We start from the raw sequence: 23,452 nt of genomic DNA, 5'->3' as shown, positions 1-23,452 counted from the left end.
TCCATATTTAGCATACTGCTGATGTTTGGTCTGAGTTGTCCTATCAGCTAGGATCTCATATGTATTGTTCACCAGGCTAAGACTCCTAGACATCCAGAAGTATATACACGGTTTTATACCCAAATAAAAAAAAAAAACTAAGTGCTACTTGACTTTTAAAATGTGGTAAAGCTTCTAATTAAGTCAATTTGGAATTTAGTAAAAATATATTAAGACGCAAATACAAAGTTTCGAAATACCACTTTTTATTAAGATAAGGAAGATATCCTGCCAAGTTTCTGCTTAACGGGAAATTGAGAAATCACCACTTCCTAGCTATTGCGTCGGTTGAGTACAGGAAGGTGTGGTTCATAAAAATGTATAAAAGATACATTTTATGGGAATGGGTTGAATGTTACTAACTTTATGCCGGACTGACCTCTGGTCCGTTGATTTAGAAATACCTTGGAATATTGTCAAATTATTGTAAATGTCTAAGTATCTTATTACATATTATTATAGTTTTCTGAGACTTGTGGTCTACTTGGGACAACCCGTCTCAGTAGAATATATGTGTATTATCAAACCTTGTATCAGTATATGTTAACTGAATAAAAGTATTGTGTTATAGCCAACCTCTCTTCAATCTACATTTAGTCCCTCGAAAATACGCAGGTGGTACGCCTCATTAGTCCGGTCATAGCCTAAGGAACGCTACCAAAGTTTAACTACCTGAGGGACATAGCTTATATCCCCTATAAAGGGAGAATAAAGGCATCTACGACTATATCACCCAAATACCATAAGAATTACATTACCACAACTGGTGGAAGTTGGAAAAACTGGGTCGAGTTGACTAAATGAAAATTGTAGATTGAAATAGAAATGACTTTGTCAAAAGGGGAACGTCAATTTACTTCGCGTTTAGCAGCGCTCGAATTAGTAAAACTTAGAGCAGCTAAGCTCAAACTTTGGTGAATAGAAATAGGTTAGTGTCCCCTCAAATATTTTGGTACAATAAAAAAATAGGAAAGAAGGCTCAATTAAGAATTATTAAATAGAAAAAAAATACAGTATCATGTTTTTAGCAAGTAGTAGTAATTGTATAATTCGTAGTTTTCTTAGTGTTATTAATAAATCCAATATAGTAATGCCGCATATAACTAAATAATAAAGTATTAGTACCACTAATCAAATGAATAAAATAAAAGATAATACGTAAAGCAAAATGTAACTGGACCGATGAAATGTTGGTAGAAACAGAAGAATTTTAGGCATCATAGTAGGAAATAGGGTCCTGATGCATCCTTACTGCAGGTACAGGCTAGACACTTATTGTTCTAGGATAACACTGCTACAATTTAGTAAAGGAAGCACAAAAATTGTGGTCCGAACAATTATAGGTTAGAAGCTGCCATTTCCGAGTGATTTTAGGGTAGAGACGCCTCGAAAATATGACATTTTACGACGTAGTAAGCATTAGAATTACCTTTGTTAAAGCTAACCCGAATACTAGGTTAGTTTTGTAGTTTCACAAGCAAAGGGAAGGAAAAGGTATATAAATTTGTAATTAAAGCACTTGAGGAAAGGGATGAAAAAAAGAGAAAGGTAACCTTATAAGTAAAAAAACAAATGTGAAAACTTAGCAAAAGTCGCTAAAGGAAGCGAAAAAAAAAGAATTGTTACCCAGCTTTGATGGGAAGTCTGCATAAGGCAAGATATTCGGTGAGAAAAACCGTTAATCACAGAAAATGGAGACATGGGGATAGGTCTTAAAAGGGTCTCCTTTACCTACACAGAGGACCTTCATCTGAATAATGGTGTTAGAAAAAGTTCAAATTCAGAATTAGCCGCACAAAATGCGTCCGAAGAAAGTTCAAATCTGAATTTTTAATCATGGCTGCTTTCGAGCCATCTAAATGTAAAGCTACCAGTTTATGAAAACTGTTATGCTTGTTTACATAGAATATAAGCCCACATTAGGACAAACAGAGAAGGCAATGCATCCTTTTGGGATAGCTAATATTAATATGTATGGTCTGCTCTTACTGTTACTCAATGACGAATCATCCTCAAGTCTAGTCTGATTATAAATCAGTAGAGTTTAGTCGAACATCAGGGAGAGTATATATTAGTTAAAACACGGTGTGATAGTAGAAATCAAATAGAGTGAAGCCAATTATATTCAAATTAGCCTACAAGTAGATTGTATTCCGGAACTAAATAGAAATAATATTACGGAAACAATTACACAGGACGTTACAGTTTATATTAAAATAATTAACGTTCAAATTCCTAACTTTATACGGGTTAAGGTGAACTTAATAAACACTTTATATTTAGAATCAGCATTAAAATGCAATTCTTTTGATATGTATATTGAAATTTTTTTTTAGGGTGCTTGAAAAAAAAATTCGTTTGTTTTTGATGGGAAGTCCAAAAAAATAATAATAGGAAAATACAGCAAGAGTTTTACATGAATCTGGAAATGTATAAGCTAACTGTAATCTTATTATAATTATTTATAGTCTAGTATAATAATTTTTGGTAAAAAGAAAAAAAAATTAAAGACAATAATTAAGCGCTATAAAGATTTAAGTGAAACTTAGAATAAACTTAGAAAGCAAAAAAAAGTGCGAGGTAAAAGAAACGAAAAGCAATATAAAAATAAATTATAACCTAAAAACTTCCCAGGAGGTAATAGCCAACGACAAAATGCATTAAAAAAAGCCAAAAATAAACCTCATCGTCACAAGCAAACCACAATAGTTCAAGGTAAAAATCTTAACTCTAGCGATGTATTGGATTTGAGAAAACAATTGGTACAGGAGATCCCTAGTTTGAACAATTGGCTTTCACCTGTGCCAACCCAAACACCCAAATCCCAATCCGTTGAACCCTAACAGAAACTAAACGTATCCAATTTATCTTTGAAAATAAAATATAACATTACACAACGAAAAACTTGCAGTAATGAACTGAAATTCATTCATACAATTTTCCCAGATTTAAGCTTATCAATAAACCATAGATAGTGAAAATTGCATTCAAAGCTATGTAGCCTTACAAAGGGAATTGTTGTCTCTCTTTGGCCAATAAAATAAGATCGTAATTAAAACCAAAATAAAATCTGTAACCAGTATGTCGTAAAAATTGCATGTTATGAAGAAATGAGAACTAGCAAATGCGGGGCAAAACATAATTAAAAGTGTTCTAAAAATCAGCCGAAAAAAATACAGTACTTTTCTAACACGAACACTTTCAGACGAATAAATTTAAATAATGTAAAAAAAATACAGGTTGCAAAATTAGACACCCCCCCCCTCTTAAAAAAATAAGGAGATAATGAATTTGACCCTATAATGGCAATAAGAATAAAAACTTGTAAAAATTATAGAATAAAACATGAAAGATATAAATATAGGCTTAAAACAGACCTCTAATACTGAAAAAGCTGAAAAAGACTTGAAAAAAAACCCTAGGCTTCATTGAAGTAAATAATTAAAAAAAAAGAGAAGGATTCAAGTTAAAAAATACAGCAAGACGAAATTAAAGGAAAAGAAATTCAACGGAGTCAGTTAAACTCTGTTAAACGCGCATATTGAACTGATGGAACCAAGAAGGCACATAATATCCTTAAGGACTTAAGTTGAAGTTGAAACCTATGACAAAACCACTAAAAGTTGGGAAGTTAAAGTGAAAATAATCATTGTCATTTGTATGTATATGCTGAAATGAAATGAAATGAAAAAGTAATCAACTTTCGTTCAAAAAAAAAAGAATGCAGTGATATATATAAATCTTGAGTGTTTCTTTTTACTACATATTAATTAAAAAAACTTTCCGAAAAGTAAGTTTTTCAAAGAAAAGTAAAGGCCATTTTAAACTTAAGCTCAGGAGATACAAATACCTGTTAAAATTGAAACTCCAAACGACCAGAAATTACTATTAAAGAATAAATGAAACCCAAAACGAACAAAAACTAAATAAACAATCATAGCAAAAAACATACAACAAGTAATAATATAAATGAATAAATATATCTTAAAGCGAGTAATGCTTCGATTGAATATGAAAATCAAGCTTAAAACGAAAACAAATATTTTGCTATTAAAGTATAAATGAAACTTGAAACGAACAAAAATTAAATAACAATCAATGCGAACAAACATACAATATATATTAATTTAAATGAATAAATAAATCTTAAAACGAGTGAAACTTAAATTGAATATGCAAATCAAGTTTGACTCGAATAAAAATAATTACAAACAAGAGTTTGGGTATCGCCTTACTGCACAAGCCTAAAACCTACTGCGTCATTGGCACTTTACTGAAAACAATTCTTTCATTAATTAAGATTTTAGGGAATAAATATCAGCATATGTATATTAAATTGACAATGCACATTTTTATTCAGTAAACTCATTTGAATTTTTTTCAGTAAAGTACAAATTATATTCTGGCTCTTAGAAAGCATAGGGGTTTTGAACCATACTCATATTAATTTAAGCTCGTTTTGAGTTTGACTCTAATATTTATTTTAATATTTGTTCGTTTTGGGTTTCATTTATTTATTGATACTGATTTGAGGTAGTTGTAGGCTTGGTAGATTATATGATAGTCTGGACGCCAGGTGTTGAAACTGTGAATCATACCACGACGGAATGGGGCTGCTACGAGAATTATCCTACCCTCCATCCCCTAAATTGACCATGCGGATTCAAAAATACCAATGGCACTTGCTTGCGAGTGGTGGAACACTCCGAAACTTGAAATTTTATTATACTTTGGTGTTTCATGCAAGAAAATACATGTTCCACAAAGTTTGAGGTGCAATTTTCCGCTCAAATAGAAATGCATAGAAGCCATATAATGTTTTCATAACAAACCAACACGATTAGTTAGAGAAAATGGCAGAGTTAAAAAAAATGGCAAAACTATAGAAGTCTTGAACAGACTTGGAAAGCATAAACAAAATCAACTTGAATATTAGACATATAGTGATATTAATTGTTGAAAGATCCATCAGTTCAAGATTTTTTTTTCACTGTAATTTTATTTTCATTTTCAATGCTGTAAGAACTGGAAAAGAATAAATTTTTAATATATGAGTAATTCGTTTTCATTGAAGCGTCAATGACGCAGAAGGCTTTAGGTTTTTACAGTGAAAGAAGGGGCAGTATCCAAATTTTGTTTGTAGTGAAACTATATTTGCCTTGACTAATCTTGAAAAGAACAAATGAATTAAACTGAATATTTGATGCATAATGATATTAATTGCTAAAAGCTCATCCGTTCAAAATTTTACTGTAATTTTAATATTTATTTTCAATATTAAGTACAAAAGAAAACATTTGTAATATAATTCGTTTTCAGTAAAGCGCCAATGACGCAGTAGGTTTTAGGCTTCTGCAGTGAGACGATTGCCTAACTCTTGTTTGTAGTTATTTTTATTCGATTCAAACTTGATTTGCATATTCAATTAAAGTTTCACTCGTTTTAAGATTTATTTATTCATTTGCACTAATATATATTGTAAGTTTGTTCGCATTGATTGTTATTTAATTTCTGTTCGTTTTAAGTTTCATTTATACTTTAATAGCAAAATCTTTGCTTTTGTTTTAAGCTTGATGTTCATATTCAATCTAAGCATTACTCACTTTAAGATATATTTATTTATTTATATTATTACTTGTTGTATGTTTTTTCCTATGATTGTTTATTTAGTTTCTGTTCGTTTTGGGTTTCATTTATTCTTTAATAGTAATATCTAGTCGTTTTAAGTTTGTATTCTAACAGGTATTTGTATCTGCTGAGCTTAAAATTAAAATAGCCTTTACTTTTCTTTGAAACACTTATTTTTCGGAAAGTTTTTTTTAATTAATTTTTGTTCGTTTTTTGTTGCAAAAAGTTTCAAGTTTTTATGACATGGGAGGGGGGGGGGGTGCTTACTTTTCGATTATTCTTGACTTTAAAAAACGGATCTAGAACTTTCAATTTAAATCGAATGAGGCTTTTTTCAAAGTCTATACAATTACCTCTTTGATAGAAACCTTATATATGAACAATAGACAGCTTGAATAACTTGTGGACAGCGATTGACAACAATGAATGGATTGAAAAAATAGCTCCAATAAGGGGGTTTAGACCATTTCACTTGCTGACACAAAGGGATCACGACTGTTTGGAATTGACTTTAATGGGATTTTGTGTGCCAAAGCAATTTTACATCTATCTCAGAGTATGTATTTTAACCTTATAATTGGATAATTATAGTAGATTTCCTATGCGTTCTTCCAATACAAAACCCCTTCCCATAAGTTAAAAACTTATTTTAACAAAATGTCTATCTCAAAATTTTTATCTGATGCATTTGGGGCGTGGAGGAGGGGGGGGCTACTCACCCTCCAATCTCTTTCGACTCTTAAAAAGTGAACAGGAACTTTAAATTTTCAGTCAAATGAGACCTCTCCAAAGTTTATACGAGCATCCCTTCCATAAGAAATAATGGGAAGGATTCGGAGAATCCTTAACTTACAACCCTTGCCCTGAGGGCTGTGGGGGAGTTGTCATCCTCAAAGACCTAATTTCCATAACCTAAAACTACGTTTAATAAAATGGCTATCTCAAAATTTTGACTGGATGTGTTTGGGGAAAAGGTGGGCGTGAGAGGGGGGTTAGTTGCGCTCCAATTACTTTCGACAATTAAAAAGGGTACTATCCCTTTGAATTTCCAATCGAATGAGCCTTTTTTGTAGTTTCTACAACAACGCCTTCTATAAAAACCTTATATGCCCCCAGGGCATAACTTAAAACCCTTGCCCGGATGATTGTGGGGGAGTGTTCTCCTCAAAAATATATTTTCTATATGGAAATCAACTACGCTGAACGAAATAGCTGTCTCAAAATTTTGATTGGATGTGTTTGGGGGAATGATGAGTGGGGGGGGGGGGGATAGTTGCCCTCCAATCACTTTCGACTACTAAAAAGAGCACTAGCCCTTTGAATTTTCAATCAAATGAGCTTTTTTTGAAATTTCGACGACAACGCCTTCTGTAATAGCTTTATATGCCCCAAGGGCATAAACTAAAACCCTTGCCTTGAGGGTTGTGGGGGATTGTCCTACTCAAAAATATATTTTCTATTTAAAAATCAACAATGCTGAAAGAAATGAATATCTCAAAATTTTGATTTGATGTGATTGGGGGAATGATGGGCGGGGGGGGGGCCAAGTTGCCCTCCAATCACTTTCGACTATTAAAAAGAGCACTATCCCTTTGAATTTTCAATCAAATGAGCTTTTTTTGAAATTTCTACGACAACGCCTTCTAAAAGAACCTTATATGCCCCCAGGTCATATCTTAAAGCCCTTGCCCTGAGGGTTGTGGGGGAGGATCCTCCTCAAAAATATATTTTCTATCTGGAAATCCACTACGCTGAAAATAATGGCTATCTGAAAATTTTGATTGGATGTGTTGGGGGAAATGAGGGGCGTGGGGGGGGGAGGGAGCTAGTTACACTCCAATCACTTTCGAATATGAAAAAGGGCACTAGCTCTTTAATTTCCAATCGAATGGGCCTGTTTTGAAGTTTCTACGACAACACCTTCTATAAAACCTTATAGGCCCCCAGGGCATAACTTAAAACCCTTGCCCTGAGGGTTGTGGGGGAGTAACCTCCTCAAAAATATATTTTCTATCTGGAAATCAACTACGCTGAAAATAATGGCTATCTGAAAATTTTGATTGGATGTGTTTGGGGAAATGATGGGCGTGGGGGGGTGGGGGCTATTTACACTCCAATCACTTTCGAATATTAAAAAGGGCACTATCTCTTTAATTTCCAATCGAATGAGCCTGTTTTGAAGTTTCTATGACAACGCCTTCTATAAAAACCTTATATACCCCAAGGGCATAACTTAAAACCCTTGCCCTGAGGGTTGTGGGGGAGTATCATCCTCAAAAATATATTTTCTATCGGGAAATCCTCTACGCTGAACAAAATGGCTACCTCAAAATTTTGTTTGGATGTGTTTGGGGTAATGATGGGCGTGGGGGGGGGGCAAGTTGCCCTCCAATCATTTTTGACTATTAAAAAGGGCACTAGCCCTGTAATTTCCAATCGTATGAGCCTGTTTTGAAGTTTCTACGACAACACCTTTTATAAAAACCTTATATGCCCCCAGGGCATAACTTAAAACCCTTGCCCTGAGGGTTGTGGGGGATTGTCCTCCTCAAAAATATATTTTCCATCTGGAAATCAAATATGCTGAACGAAATAGCTGTCTCAAAAATTTTGATTGGATGTGTTTGGGGGAATGATGGGCGGGGGTGGGCTAGTTGCCCTCCAATCACTTTTGACTATTAAAAAGAGCACTATCCCTTTGAATTTTCAATCAAATGACCCTTTTTTGAAGTTTCTACGACAACGCCTTCTATAAGAACCTTATATGCCCCCAGGTCATATCTTAAAGCCCTTGTCCTGAAGGTTGCGGGGGAGTGTCCTCCTCAAAAACATATTTCCTATCTGGAAATTAACTACGCTGAACAAAATGGCTATCTCAAAATTTTGACTGGATGTGTTTGGGGAAATGATGGGCGTGGGGGGGGGGCTAGTTGTACTCCAATCACTTTCGACTATTAAAAAGGGCACTAGCTCTTTAATTTCCAATCGAATGAGCCTGTTTTGAAGTTTCTACGACAACACCTTCTATAAAACCTTATAGGCCCCCAGGGCATAACTTAAAACCCTTGCCCTGAGGGTTTTGGGGGAGCACCCTCCTCAAAAATATATTTTCTATCTGGAAATCAACTACGCTGAAAATATTGGCTATCTAAAAATTTTGATTGGTTGTGTTTGGGGAAATGTTGGGGTGGGGGGGGGGCGGGGGGCTAGTTACACTCCAATCACTTTCGAATATTAAAAAGGGCACTATCTCTTTAATTTCCAATCTAATGAGCCTGTTTTGAAGTTTCTACGACAACGCCTTCTATAAAAACCTTATATACCCCCAGGGCATAACTTAAAACCCTTGCCCTGAGGGTTGTGGGGGAGTATCATCCTCAAAAATATAGTTTTTATCTGGAAATCCACTACGCTGAACAAAATGGCTACCTCAAAATTTTGATTGGATGTGTTTGGGGGAATGAAGGGCGTGGGGGGGGGGGGCAAATTGCCCTCCAATCATTTTTGACTACTAAAAAGGGCAGTAGCCCTGTAATTTCCAATCGAATGAGCCTGTTATGAAGTTTCTACGACAACGTCTTCTATAAAAACCTTATATGCCCCCAGGGCATATCTTAAAACCCTTGCCCTGAGGGTCGTGGGGGAGTGTCCTCCTCAAAAATATATTTTCTATCTGGAAATCAACTACGCTGAACAAAATGGCTATCTGAAAATTTTGATTGGATTTGTTGGGGGGAATTATGGGCGTGGGGGGAGGAGGAGGCTAGTTAAATTCCAATCACTTTCCACTATTAAAAAGGACACTAGCTCTTTAATTTCCAATCGAATGAGCCTGTTTTGAAGTTTCTACGACAACGCCTTCTATAAAAACCTCATATGCCCCCAGGGCATAACTTAAAACCCTTGCCCTGAGGGTTTTGGGGGAGTTTTCTCCTCAGAAATATATTTTCTATCTGGAAGTCAACTACGCTGAACAAAATGGCTATCTCAAAATTTTGATTTGATGTGTTTGGGGGAATGATGGGCGTGGGGGGGGCTAGTTGCCCTACAATCATTTTATTTTATTAGAAAGGGCACTAGAACTCTCGATTTCCAATCGAATGAGCCCCCTTTGAAGCTTTTACGACGACCCCTTCCATATGAAGTGCCTCTGGGAAAAAAAATAAATAATAATAAAACATTGGAGCCGTATGGCCTTTACTATAGGCAACGCTACAGCGTTGCCTCCGATAGGTATCAAATTATGCTTTATGTGTATTATAATGTGAATATTTATTTTAGATACAGCCTTAGCTATTTTTTTTGAAATTAAATTTTTCGTAACATCCCTTCGGATCCGTTTTTTTTCAATCATTTTTTGACGAATGTTTAGAAAGTAACAAATTATGAAGCCACTTCAAATTTATCCTGATACTTACATCTCATACCATCAGAATCTAAACCATACCTGATCAACTGATATTTTGGAAAGTGTATGCAGTATTACAGACTTTACTACAAGTTCATCAGAAAGTAAGACAAAACCAGAACTTAATTTAGGCCTAGATAATGTGCTACATAGCCTCAAGGCTTTATATTATTGAAATATGTGGAAATGCTTTGTGCTGGAAAAATATGTGAAAATTTCAAAACCAAAATTGTTATGTTTAATTTATCCAAGACATTTCTAAACCTGAAAAGAAAACAGTATACCAACCACATCACACAGATAAATTAAATTATTAATGGGAATTAAATTTAAACTCAAATAATTCATAAATGTTCCTAATATAACTTGAAATCTAATTTAAGCAGAGCCGCTAATATAAGGCTTGAGCTGCTTGGGGACAAGCTAAGACAGAAGATGTACATGGAAAGGGTAAAAAGAGTACTTTCCAGTCCTAGAGACAGAGAAAAAGAAAAACAAGGATGAATTTCAAATTGAAATCCTTCGACAAAAAAAAGATCATGGCCAATATTGGACCAGAAACATGACCCTAAGGAAACCCATTGAGGGTATATGCACATAATGACCCAAAGATGGCAGCATAATAGCTGTAAACAAAAATTAAGTTGTTTTTAAAGTAAAATATTGGGAGTTGGGACAACTCTTCTTTAAAGAGGGAGTATTGTGGTACAGCTTCTAATTTAAGTCAATTTCGAATTTTGTAAAAATATGTTAAGACACAAATATAAAGTTTCGAAATACCACTTCTTATTAAGATAACGAAAATGTCTTGCCAAGTTTCTGCTTAACGGGATATTGAGAAATAACCACTTCCTAGCTATTGCGTCGGTTGAGTACAGGAAGGTGTGGTTGATAAAAATGTATAAAAGATACATTTTATGGGAAGGGGATAGACTGATACTAACTTTATGCCGGACTAACCTCTGGTCCGTTGATTTAGAAATACCTTGGAATATTGTCAAATTATTGTAAGGGTCTAAGTATCTTGTTATATATTATTATAGTTTTCTGAGACTTGTGGTCTACTTGGAACAACCCGTCTCCGTAGAATATATATGTATTATCAAACCTTATATCGGTATATGTTAACTGAATAAAAGTGTTGTGTTATAGCCAACCTTTCTTCAATCTACATTTAGTCCCTCGATAATACCCAGCTGGTACGCCTCAATAGTCCGGTCATAGCCTAAGGCACGCTGCCAAAGTTTATTTACCTTAGGGCCAAAGTTTATCTCCCCTATAAAGGAAGAATAAAGCCATCAACCACAACTTCACCTTAATAACATAAAAACCACGTTGCCACAAAAATCATCTGCAATATCTCGGGAATACAGTAGAGGGTAAAGTTCAAACATTCAGAGAGTGTTGAGGGAGTAAATAGTAGTATAATGCATAATGAATACTAAGAAACACTACCCCTGACCATTTTAAAGAGCGCTCCAGGCTATTAGACGACGTCATTAGGAACTATTAGGAACGTTGAATTAATACGTCAGCAACTTTTCGATAGAAATTTGGATATTTTTGGAAAATTACAAAATTTTTACTACTGAAGGAATTGAACCTGGGACCCTCTATTAACTATCTTAGCACACTAATCAGCTCAGATAGCATGCTAAAATCCTATTTTAGCAATATATTCAAAATCAGAAAAGATTTGTTTTAAGTGTGATCTTTCAAAGAAAAGAAAAGAGGAATGTGAAAACTTTAAATATACATTATACTTTCTCACAATGAATTACGAACGAAAAATTGCTGATGACATAATAAGATTGTTCCGTATATAAACTACCATTTCTAATAATAATAAAAGAATATTTTTGCCCTCCTCTCCTTTTGGTCAAAAAGTGCCTATAGACATTATGCAAAGTCAATAAATATTAATCAAGGATCGATTTAAGTTGTCAATTTGAACTTTTCTGGAGGTTGCCTGAGAAAGAATGTTGAGCTATATGCATGGTTTATATCGATTTTAGACATTCAGAGGAAAGTAAAGAGCAATATTTACACCTAAAGAATGCATAAATAATCCCTTTGACTGGTCTCCAAAACTAGCCTTTGGAGCAAATCTCATTTTTTTTTTATCTTGAATGTTTTCAGTATCCCCGTCAACATTGACCCCCCCCCCCCTCCCCCTACCAAAAAAATTTAACAGAATCAATGGAATCATTTTTGTAATTGACACTTTCTGGTTTTACATAGACCTGAAAAATTTAATCCGTTTTATTTACTTCAAGACTTTGAAAAATTAACCCACACCCTACCAAAAACAATTTACATTTTCAAAATATAGTTTTTGAAATTGAAATCCTCTGATTTGCTTATTTCCTTAACAATTTTTTTGAAAAAATTTCTTCTTTAAAAAATACTCAGTTTTGAAGTTGTATGTTTAAAGATTTAGTTTCGAAATTTTAGTTTTATAGGTGTCCTGGTACTATCAAATTTTGTCAAGTATAATCAAAATCTTGCTTGTTATAATCACAATATTGCCTGGTATTATGAAAATCTTGCCTGGTATGATCAAGATTTTGGTTTTTGCTTTTCAAAAAACATTGTCAATTTCTTTTTCTTGTTCAGTCTGTCTCTTGATAAAAGTTTTTAAGTTCAGTAATTTTGTCAAAGATTGTATGTTGGATACTCTTTCTCATACAATGAGGCAATTTACAGGGTTGTCAGTAGAGCTGGTGTTAACTTCACGGTGATTAACAAACTGATTATTTGACCTTAAATATTTCACTGCGTCTAAATTAGTTTGCTGATATCCCACATTCAGGTTTTCGAATATATCCTGAAACTTGTGACTTCTTTATGATCGTAGAGATCAGACAGACTGTCTTAGAGTAATTTAAGATTACTTACATGAAGATTGAGACTTAAAATTGCCTCGTCTATTTTGTCAAACTAATCTCCAACGTGGAATTTTTACTAACTCTTCTACGCCGGTATAAGCAATGACTGGGAGTATTTCATAAGAGATGGTGTTGTTTTCGTGCACCTTAGAAAATAATGAGGAGGCTGATGGATCAAGTGGGAGGCTTGTGTCTCGTAGGCTGATTTCTCAGCCCCAACTTGCTGAAGTATCTTGGCTACATTAACCAAGGGGTTTTCATCTTCGTTAATTATGGAAAAATTCGACGTGTTTATCGCAGTCAGTTTGTTTTGAATGCAAAACCAATCAGGGTCTTTTAGGCAATTGCGTTTGGAATGGATAGCACGTTAGAAAGACTTTAACTACAGAACGAGCAAGTTTAACAATTCCTATTACAAGCGCTACATGGGCTGGTAGTGACATTTCTAGTCTTAACCTGCGAAGGTTAAATAAGACGAGAGGCACACCTTATTTCAAAAACAGTTATTTTTATCAAGTTCTGGCTACTTGAGCCTACATTAACACTAGTATTCATAATAGAAAATTTTAGAAGGCTGTCCTCGCATCTTGACTGAAATAATCCTGTACATCACAAAAAGCTAATCCATACTAGACGTGTGTACACGCCAGGCGCTAGATGAAGACGGAAATACTCAAAGTATTGAAAATATATATCAAACATTTATATATATATGTATTGAACATTTAGCGAAATATTCTACTGTCTAAATAAGTGTTGCCGCTAGACACTCCGGAGCTGATTGGCCGAGTGGATGTACTATTATTCTTGCTAGAAGTGTCCTCATGCCCCAACACTTTCGCAACTGTGACTATTTTATGGCAGTTAAAATTCAGAATTCTGTGGTGGTCTCAATGTATTTATCCACCGATTACTCCAATGCTACATCAGAAAGACAATTTGATCAAATCTGCCACCGAGCCATTACCCTCGTGTCACAGTGTGAAGTGCAAAACCTAGCAGTAATCCTTGCTGGTGATATGAACTGTAACCCTTCTGACGACAGTAGCAGTGTTGCAGATATTCTGAATAGCATGTGCCCTCAGCTCGTGGTGGTCGAAAAGGCCCAAGGTTTCAGAAATATCTATAACTCCGATAGCACCTCTTCCCTGGGCTTATTCGTGTGTTCCCCGAATATAGAACCAGACTCCGGATCCTCAGTCATCTCCACTTTTCAAACCTCAGACCATATGCCTATCAGTAAAGTATTTCCTGTTCAATCTACTTCACCGAGTGATCCAAGTCCAAACCATTATAGTAAATGGTGTAAAACCACCAACTGGGCATGCGTAGATATTTTGGCGTTCCAGGCTGTTTGCGATTCTATTTTGGGAAAGGTCAAAGTGCTGTTTCATCTACTTTCCCAATAAAACGATTGACCTTTGCAGAGAAGCAAACCTCGCTGAATATATACTATGCTGAGATCGAACAAACTCTACGAGCTGCCGAGCGTGCTAGTATTCCCATCCAAAGAGTACGTCTCAGAACTGAGAAGTATGGTTGGTCAAGTAATCCTGACCTCGTTGATTCTTGTGCAAAATCAAAACTCTGGTTTCATATATGGAAAGTGTGTGGTAGACCGCGTCAAGGTTTGATAAATAAAATTCATCTGAAAACAAAGCAGCATTTCGTGAAAGTGCTTAGGCAACACCATGCTAAATCAGTAACTGAATTATCAAGTAAAGCCACAAGTGATCCTGATTTCGTATGGAAAGTGCTCAAAAGAGATAATTCAAAGCCTTTAATACTTTCAAAATTACCAGTGACCAGTGGTATGATTACTTTAAAATTGAGTTTCCAAGCCTAACCCATCATTGTCAAATCAGCATGAAACGGAGATTGACGGCTGCTTGGGCCATTCAAGTGATGAGATCAGTTTTATTGTTAGTCGATCTGTGGTTAACGAGTGTATTTCTAAGTTACAAAAGAAATTTCTCGGGATGTTGATGGCCTCTGTGCAAAGCATCTTAGATGAAGGTCCCTTTCCTGATTTAGCATCTGACCTTACTCTTTCAGATGATATTCAGTTGTGGTAAAGTTCCTAATTTGTTCAGTACTGGAGTAATAACGCCAATATTAATAAAGGGAAACCTCTCGGACCAATGTTCTTCTCTTAGGCCGATTACGGTGTTGACGATTTTGTGCAAAGTTTTTGAGTTATAAATTATTGATGAGATATCCGATAAATGTTATGCACCGGATAATCATTTCGGCTTTAAGAAAGGAGTAGGTGGCAACCATGCTCACCATTCGATTGCTAATTTACTTCTACATGCTCAAGAAAATAATAAGATATGATATACTGCTGGGTTAGACGTATCTAGAGCTTTCGACTCGGGTGTACATTCGCATATATAATTATTGACTGCTGATAAGCGTGGAGTAAGTACTTCCGCCATCAAAGCGATACGTGATATGTATAAAAACCTAAATGTCAAAGTGAAGGTCACCATCTCACCTGGTACGGTGGAACTCACAGCTTAAATTACGGTAAAAAAAGGCATTAGACACGGTACTGTTACTTAATTACCCCTGTTTAATAATACTGTCATTGTGCCGCAAAAGTAAGCCCTAACCAAGTGCATATTCCAGGGTATTGATTTTTCACTAGCTAACTATGCGAATGACATCCTTGATATTAGTAGAGCAGCCTTTGGAATCTAGGATAATTTTCGAATTCTCTATAGGGAATATAAACGTATTGGTAGCACAAAAATGTTATTCAGTTGGTTGATCATTCAGTTGGATGAACATGTTATCAAAGCATAAGATGCATTGACGTATCTTGGTGTGCTGATTAGGTCAAATTTTCGTGAACTGCGTCAACTTCTGAAAGAATTTTTTTGTCAGGAAATCTAGGAAAGCGTACGGTTTACTAGTTGCATTAAAGTTTAAGTTACCCACCATGCCTTAGCTAGCTTTTATAATGTATCTGTTCTACCGCATATGCTCACCCTTGTACCTTCTTGGTCTCTTCTTACTGCTTCGAATACCAAGGATATACGGAAGAGTTTCTACAAGTATGTAAAATTTTTGCTACGGCTGCGTCTCTGGATTAATGACAGCTTCCTATCCTTAACTACGGAGTTACTAGTCCAGCGTCCGAGGTGCAGAAAAGAGATGAGAGATATCGGAGGCAGATTATTGATGAAAGCACTTTTGAAATTGTCTTTTGTTGGTCATGCGTTTGTTTCTCTGTATGACTGCCTCTATTTGTGTTTTATTTTATCAGTTTTCTTTGTTTTGTTTTTTTTGTATTTGTCAGAAGTTATTTGTTTCTTTTCCTTTTCTTTCTTTATTACTCCATCACTTTTGTATTTTTACATTTATGATAGGCAATAAATTTATAAAATAGAAAATTAAATAAAATTTAAAATTTCAGAGAATACTGAAGAAGATCTTGAAATAAATCAAATCAGTGTTCAGTTTGCAAAAGGGGAGTTTTTTTATTATCTCAGGAACAGTTAATAGCATAAAGTTGAAACCTTATGAGTATGTTTAGAGAATTTATAAGGAAATAAAAAGACAATATTAGCATACAGGTCATCAAAAGGCCGTAATTCTAATATTTCATTACAAGCTAAGGCTATTAAATTGAAACTCTTATTGAATGTCAACGGGGATGTTAAAGTAAATCAAAAGACACTATGTGCATCAGGTTATTCAAAGGGTGTTTCTACAATATCTCAGCATCAGCTACGTATAAAAAGATAAAACCTTAATAAAATAGGGATGCGGATGACTAACTATATCAAAAGACACTGGGCGGATCCTGGTTATCAAAAGACCACTTCTTTCTTATTTCAGGAACGGCTAATGGTATAGAGTTGAAACTTTTAGGAAAATGTCACGTTTAATTAAGCCAAAAGCATTATATACATCCTGGTTGTCAAAAGACTGTAAATACAGCATCTCAAGTGGACAATTTTACAGAACGTTGAGGGGGAAAATTAACTAAATCGAAACAAGCTATTTGTATCCTGCTTATAAAAAGGATATATCTCCAAATTTTCGGGACGAATTATCTATTTTATAATTATCTATTTTCTTATGAATTATCTATATTTTATTTTTCCATTTTTGTTAATCTACCAATAGCAAACAGAACGGTAAAGCCTGATGCAGAATACCACAGAACAGCCTGTAGTATTTAAGCCTTCTTTAAAAGTCCACATGAAAAACTTGAAATAGTAGGTAGAAAGTGGGTACATAAGCGAATTATTGCAAGACTCACAGTTTTCGCTTTCTCAATTATGTCTTCTACAGTCATGTTGTTCAAAAGCAAAATGTTGTGCAGTGTCAAAGAGTAATCCTTATGTTTCATTGCTACGTCAATATTCAAAAGTGTTGTAAAAATCTTAGACCAGCTTCTTTTGTCAGTAATAGGTCCACTAATCCTAAAAAAAAAATTCAAGAAAATCAAAAATAAGACAAAATAGAATAGCTTGATTTGAATATCAAGGCCGTATCCAGAAAGGGAGGGGTAGAGGGTTTGACCTCCCCCTACCTCGAAATTTTGTCTGACTCGTAAAAACATAACAAAAAGGAAAATAAACAAATTTTGTATGCGTTTTTGAGGTATTTTTGTGTAGCCCCCCCCCCCCCAAAAAAAAAAATTAGTAAAACCCCCTCCGAAAAAAAAATCCTGAGTACGGTCTTGTTGAACCTATAAATAAATAAATGATAAAACATATACATTAATCAATTATAAATATTTATTTACTAACTCTAATAAAAATATGTAAGAATTTTCAAGTGTAAGGTCATTTAATCGATCTAAATTAACTAATTGAATAATCAGTCGGTCAGCTAATTGATCAACAAATTATATAAATGAAGAACTAAGAAGAGAATTGTGTATTCCTATGACATAGATACCTCAAATATTGCAATATCACATAGGGGCATAACAGGCACCCTATAAAATCGCATAGGGACATAGAGGACATACGGTAATATATTTTTTTTTTATAGCGTCGTAATGAAACATCCTGTTAAAACTGTGATAAGAACTTCATTTTTTCTAGCCCAATCTTGTAGTTCTAGTCCAAACGCAGTTCTTGTTGTTACCTTTATTTCGCCAATTTAGATAAAACCATTTAGCAGGAAATATTTGGTATCGTTTGTCATAATTTAGGATATGCGTTTCCCTAGATTAAGCAAGCTATACCCATGAAATTCTATCCTAGATTTGTTAGATTTTTTGAAGACTTTTTGGCCAATTTCTCTGCAAAATACGCACGTTACTATAGCATGCAAGATAATTTTCCTACTACTTGAATATTTCACAATTTTAACCCGTAGATAGTTTTTTCACCGAGTATCTTGTGAAGTATTTAGGGACAAGCAAATTTATGTTTTTTAACGGCTTTTTTTTAACAAATTTTAGGCTTTTTAACGAGAAACACGATATCTTTAGAATATGTCATTGTTTCCATTTTTTCAACGGGGAATAATTTTTAGCATAATTCAAATGTGTATGTTGAAGAAATTTTCTCAATATAACCGTATATGGCCCCCCTTCAAGCTTTGATTTTTCAGATTGACAGGCGTAATTTTGATATTTCATTTCTTCGAAGCTCTATATGCCTTGTTTATAACCTTTTCCCACCCTAAGCTTTGATTTCTTTGATTGGCATGAGTAATTTTTAATATCAAATTTTTTTTAAGGTCTTACTCTTTTAGATTTCTCAACCAAAGATTTTTTTAATTTCTGCAGGAACAGCCTGATTTTTAATTCTTTAAATTAGCAGTTTTAGATCGCATTTTTGGAATAACCCAGCTCCAGAGTACATTTTAGCCTAATTTTTAGATTAGCTCTCCAAAAATATGAATCCTTCCCCCTAACACCCCCCCTCCTCATCACTACCAGGTTGGCCAAGGCCTATCCTTAGCGTTGAATTTCTTTAATATCCGCTGTTTGTAAAAACTATGTTGCCATACCCCACATTAAGACTTCCGAACCTGTCTTTGTTTGATTTTCCCCACAAACCTCTTCAAATACTGCACAGTATCTATATTTAGAATTTACAAAAATAAACAATTTTTTCTTTAGCTAAACGGCCCTTTCAAAACAACTCCATTTAAAAAATTGTTCAATAAACTAGTATATATAACGGCCCAATGTTATGAAGTGCCACAGCTTCAAATTATTTTGGTTTCTCCTCCGATCGTCCCCTTGACCATGTTATTTCAAGTTTGATGTTGTTCAGAAAAGCTTTAGTACGTTCTGTTTTAAACTAACGCGAGTAATCACGCTTTTTCTACATTTTCCATTAGATTTTGCCTCGGTTTGCAAAAACAGATAAAAGCTTCAAATAAATTTAAAAATTTTATTATTTCTACAATTACTTTTAAGTGTACAATTACATTCAATTTCGAAAAAAATATAGGGCAAGTTTTTCTTCTTGTCTCATTAAATTTTCCTGTATGTTCCTACCTTAATATGAATTTTATTGTGGAGAGATTGATTGCGCTCAACAAATGCCAAGAAAGGCCAATAAATTAAATCCAAATATTTTTCGTTCACTTTCAGACAATGCTATGATTTTTCCCTTTGGCATGACTAATTTTAACTTTACATTTTTTGGAGCAAATTATAAAGGCTGCATGCTTCGGAAGGGCCCTTTCCCCCACGCCATGCTTTGTTTTTAACAAATTTACGTACGTCCCTTTAAAAATATTCTGAAAGTTTCTATTTCAAGTTTCTATTTGAAATTTAGTAACAAAAACCTTTTTCTTATTGAAATGCTTCTTGGGACCTCTAGGGCTTAAGTGTATTTATGTATCTATTGTAGTAATTAATAAATTGAATTGAATTGAATTGTAGCCCATTTTTCTTAGAATCCAATGTTTTATTTGTTGAAGTTCTCATTTTCTTTCCCTTCTATTAGCTTTTTGTTTTTATTAAAAAGTCATTTTCCATCACCCTTTTCTTAAGGAAATAGAATAAAAATTCCCTCTTTTATTTCCCCTTTCCACACTTTTCAATTTTCAACCTTATGTTCAGAAGCTCCGTAAGAAACAAATTTGGCAAGCTTATTGCGCTGCCTTATCTAATAAATCTGAAAGCCTAACATGCGATAAAAAAGTCGTGGCGTTTGACAAGAAGTGCAGCCTATTTGTGGGTTCTATAAGAGAAGCCAGAAAAGAGTCAGTTTGCTATTGAAAAAGAAGAGGGAGCAGTTGATCAATGATGGCTACTGGAAACTCGTATAAGATAAGAAAGAAATAAAGATCCGGATGGAATCCTGCAATATTAATGTCACCCCAAATTATAAATACCACCTGAAGGCCCAATGTAAACAAACCCTCTAAACCGTAAAGCTGTCTACAAGGAATGGCAAAACTAGCTTCTTGGCAGCAAAGACAGCCAAATCTGAAGCATTTGCCACAAAAGGTGATAGTAGAACAGTGAACCGAATGACATGGGAGAACACTGGCGAATCTCGAGATCCTACATGTCCAAATGCAAGTCAAATTGGTGAACTACTTACAAGAAAAGAAGATATTGATAACGGATAAAAAGAATACTTCAAGGAAGTTCATATTTACTATCCCTTACAAATCTCATAAGGCCTCTGTCTAATAAAGCTGTCAAAAAAGGTGTTAATAGAACAGTGAACCGAATGACATGGGAGATCACTGGCGAATCTCGAGACCCTGCATGTGCTGCTGAAAGTAAGATGGGTGAACTACTTACGAGTAAAGAAGATATTGATAATAGATAAATAGAATACTTCAAGGAAGTACTTATTTACTATCCCCTACAAATCTCATAAAGCCTCTGTCTCTTACAGCTGCCACAAAAGGTGATAGTAGAACAGTGAACAAGGGAGATCACTGGTGAATATCCAGACCCTACAAGTGCTACTGAAAGCAAAGTGGGTGAACGACTTACGAGGAAAGAAGATATTGATACTAGGTAAAGAGAATACTTCCAGGATGTTATTATCCCCTACAAATCTCATAGAGCCTCTATCTCATAAAGCTGCAACGAAAGGTGATAATAGAACAGTAAACCGAATGACAAGGGATAACACTGGCGAATCTCTAGACCCTGTATGTCCTATTGAAAATAAAATGGGTGAACTACTTACGAGGAAAGAAGATTTTGATAATAGGTAAAGAGAATACTTCAAGAAAGTACTTATTTATCATCCCATACAAATCTCATAAGGCCTCTGTCTCATAAAGCTTCCGTAAAAGTGGATAGTAGAATAGTAAACCGAATGACAAGGGAGATCACTGGCGAATCTCGAGACCTTGCATGTGATACTGAAAGCAAAATGGGTGAACTACTTACGAGGAAAGACAAATTGATAACAGGTAAAGAGAATACTTCAAGGAAGTACTTATTTATTATCCCCTACAAATCTCATAGAGCCTTTGTCTCATAAAGCACTGGCGAATCTCGAGACCCTGCATAAGCTACTGAAAGCAAAATGGGTGAACTACTAACGAGGAAAGGAGATATTGATAATACGTAAAGAGAATACTTCAAGGAAGTACTTATTTATTATCCCCTACAAATCTCATATAGTCTCTGTGTCATATAGCTGCAACAAAATATGATAGTAGAACAGTAAACCGAATTACAAGGGAGATCACTGGTGAATCTCGAGACCCTGCATGTGCTACTGAAAGCAAAACGGGTGAACTACTTAAGAGGAAAGAAGATATTGATAACAGGTAAAGAGAATACATCAGGGAAGTTCTTACTTGTTATCCCCTACAAATCTGATATAGCCTCTGTCTCATAAAGTTGCCACAAAAGGTGATATTAGAACAGTAAACCGAATGACAAGGGAGATCACTAGCAAATCTTGAGACCCTGCATGAGATACTTAAAGTAAAATGGGTGAACTACTTACTAGGAAAGAAAATATTGATAATAGGTAAAGAGTATACTTCAAGGAAGTACTTATTTATTAACCCCGACAAATCTCATAAGGCCTCTGTCTCATAAAACTGCCACAAAAGCTGATAGTAGAACAGTAAACTGAATGACAAGGGAGATACTGGCGAATCTCGAGACCTTGCATATGCTACTGAAAGCAAAATGAGTGAACTACTTACGAGGAAAGAAGATATTGATAACAGGTAAAGAGAATACTTCAAGAAAGTACTTATTTATTATCCCTTACAAATCTCAGAGAGCCTCTGTCTTGTAAGGCTGCAAGAAAAGGTGATAGTAGAACAGTGAACCGAATGAAAAGGGTGATCACTGGCGAATCTCGAGACCCTGCATGTTCTACTGAAAGCAAAATGGGTAAACTACTTAATAGTAAAGAAGATATTGATAACAGGTAAAGAGAATACATAAAAAAAAAGTACTTATTTTTTATCCCCTAAAAATCTCATAAAGCCTCTGTCTCATAAAGCTGCCACAAAAGGTGATACTAGAAGAGTAAACCGAATGACAAGGGATATTACTGGTGAATCTCGAGACCTTGCATGTGCTACTGAAAGCAAAATGGGTAAACTACTTACAAGAAGATATTGATAATAGGTAACGAGAATACTTCAAGGAAGTACTTATTTATTATCCCCTACAAATCTCATAAAGCTTTGTCTCATAAAGCTGCCACAAAAGGTGATAGTAGAACAGTAAACCGAATGACAAGGGAGATCACTGGCGAATCGCGAGACCTTGCAAGTGCTACTGAAAGAAAAATGAGTGAACTACTTACGAGGAAAGAAGATATTGATAAAAGGTAAAAAGAATACTTCAAGAAAGTACTTATTTATCATCCCCTACAAATCTAATAGAGCCTATGTCTTGTAAGGCTGCAACAAAAGGTGATAGTAGAACAGTAAACCAAATGACAAAGGAGATCACTGGCAAATCCCGAGACCCTGCATGTGCTAATGAAAGCAAAATGGGTGAACTACTTACGAGGAAAGAAGATATTGATAAAAGGTGAAGAGAATACTTTAAGGAAGTACTTATTTATTATCCTCTACAAATATCATAGAGCCTCTGTCTCATAAAGCTGCAACAAAAGGTGATAGTAGAACAATAAACCAAAAACTGGTGAATTTCGAGACCCTGCATGTGCTACTGAGAGTAAAATGGGTAAACTACTTACGAGGAAAGAAGATTTTGATAATAGACAAAGAGAATACTTCAATGAAGTACTTATTTATTATCCCCTACAAATCTCTTAAAGCCTCTGTCTCATAAAGCTACCACTAAAGATGATAGTAGAACAGTAAAACGATTGAAAAGGGAGATCAACGGCGAATCTCGAGACCCTGCATGTGCTACTGAAAGTAAAATGAGTGAACTACTTACGAAAAAAGAAGATAATGATAACATATAAAGAGAATACTTCAAGACAGTACTTATTTATTATCCCCTAAAACTCTCATAAAGCCTCTCTTTGAACTGCCCCTTTTTGAACTGATATCGGTGTCAATCCCATTAATCTGCTGGAAGTCAAAACTA

General features: G+C 34.8%; 1 protein-coding gene across 1 annotated transcript in view; it reads right to left on the bottom strand.

Annotated features, from left to right (window-relative positions):
- Positions 1-23,452, bottom strand: part of LOC148942299 (pickpocket protein 28-like) — a 332,270-nt gene that overhangs the window by 275,104 nt on the left and 33,714 nt on the right. Inside the window, exon 3 of the mRNA XM_089103282.1 lies at positions 17,237-17,399. Within this exon, the coding sequence (XP_088959408.1) occupies positions 17,237-17,399 (163 nt within the window). The remainder of the gene's footprint in view (positions 1-17,236; positions 17,400-23,452) is intronic.

The sequence above is a fragment of the Artemia sp. Qi Xiang Cuo genome, chromosome 17, assembly GCF_049724085.1.
Source record: "Artemia sp. Qi Xiang Cuo chromosome 17, ASM4972408v1, whole genome shotgun sequence".
Lineage (NCBI taxonomy): Eukaryota > Metazoa > Arthropoda > Branchiopoda > Anostraca > Artemiidae > Artemia > Artemia sp. Qi Xiang Cuo.
This window is presented reverse-complemented; position numbering and strand designations above follow the sequence as displayed.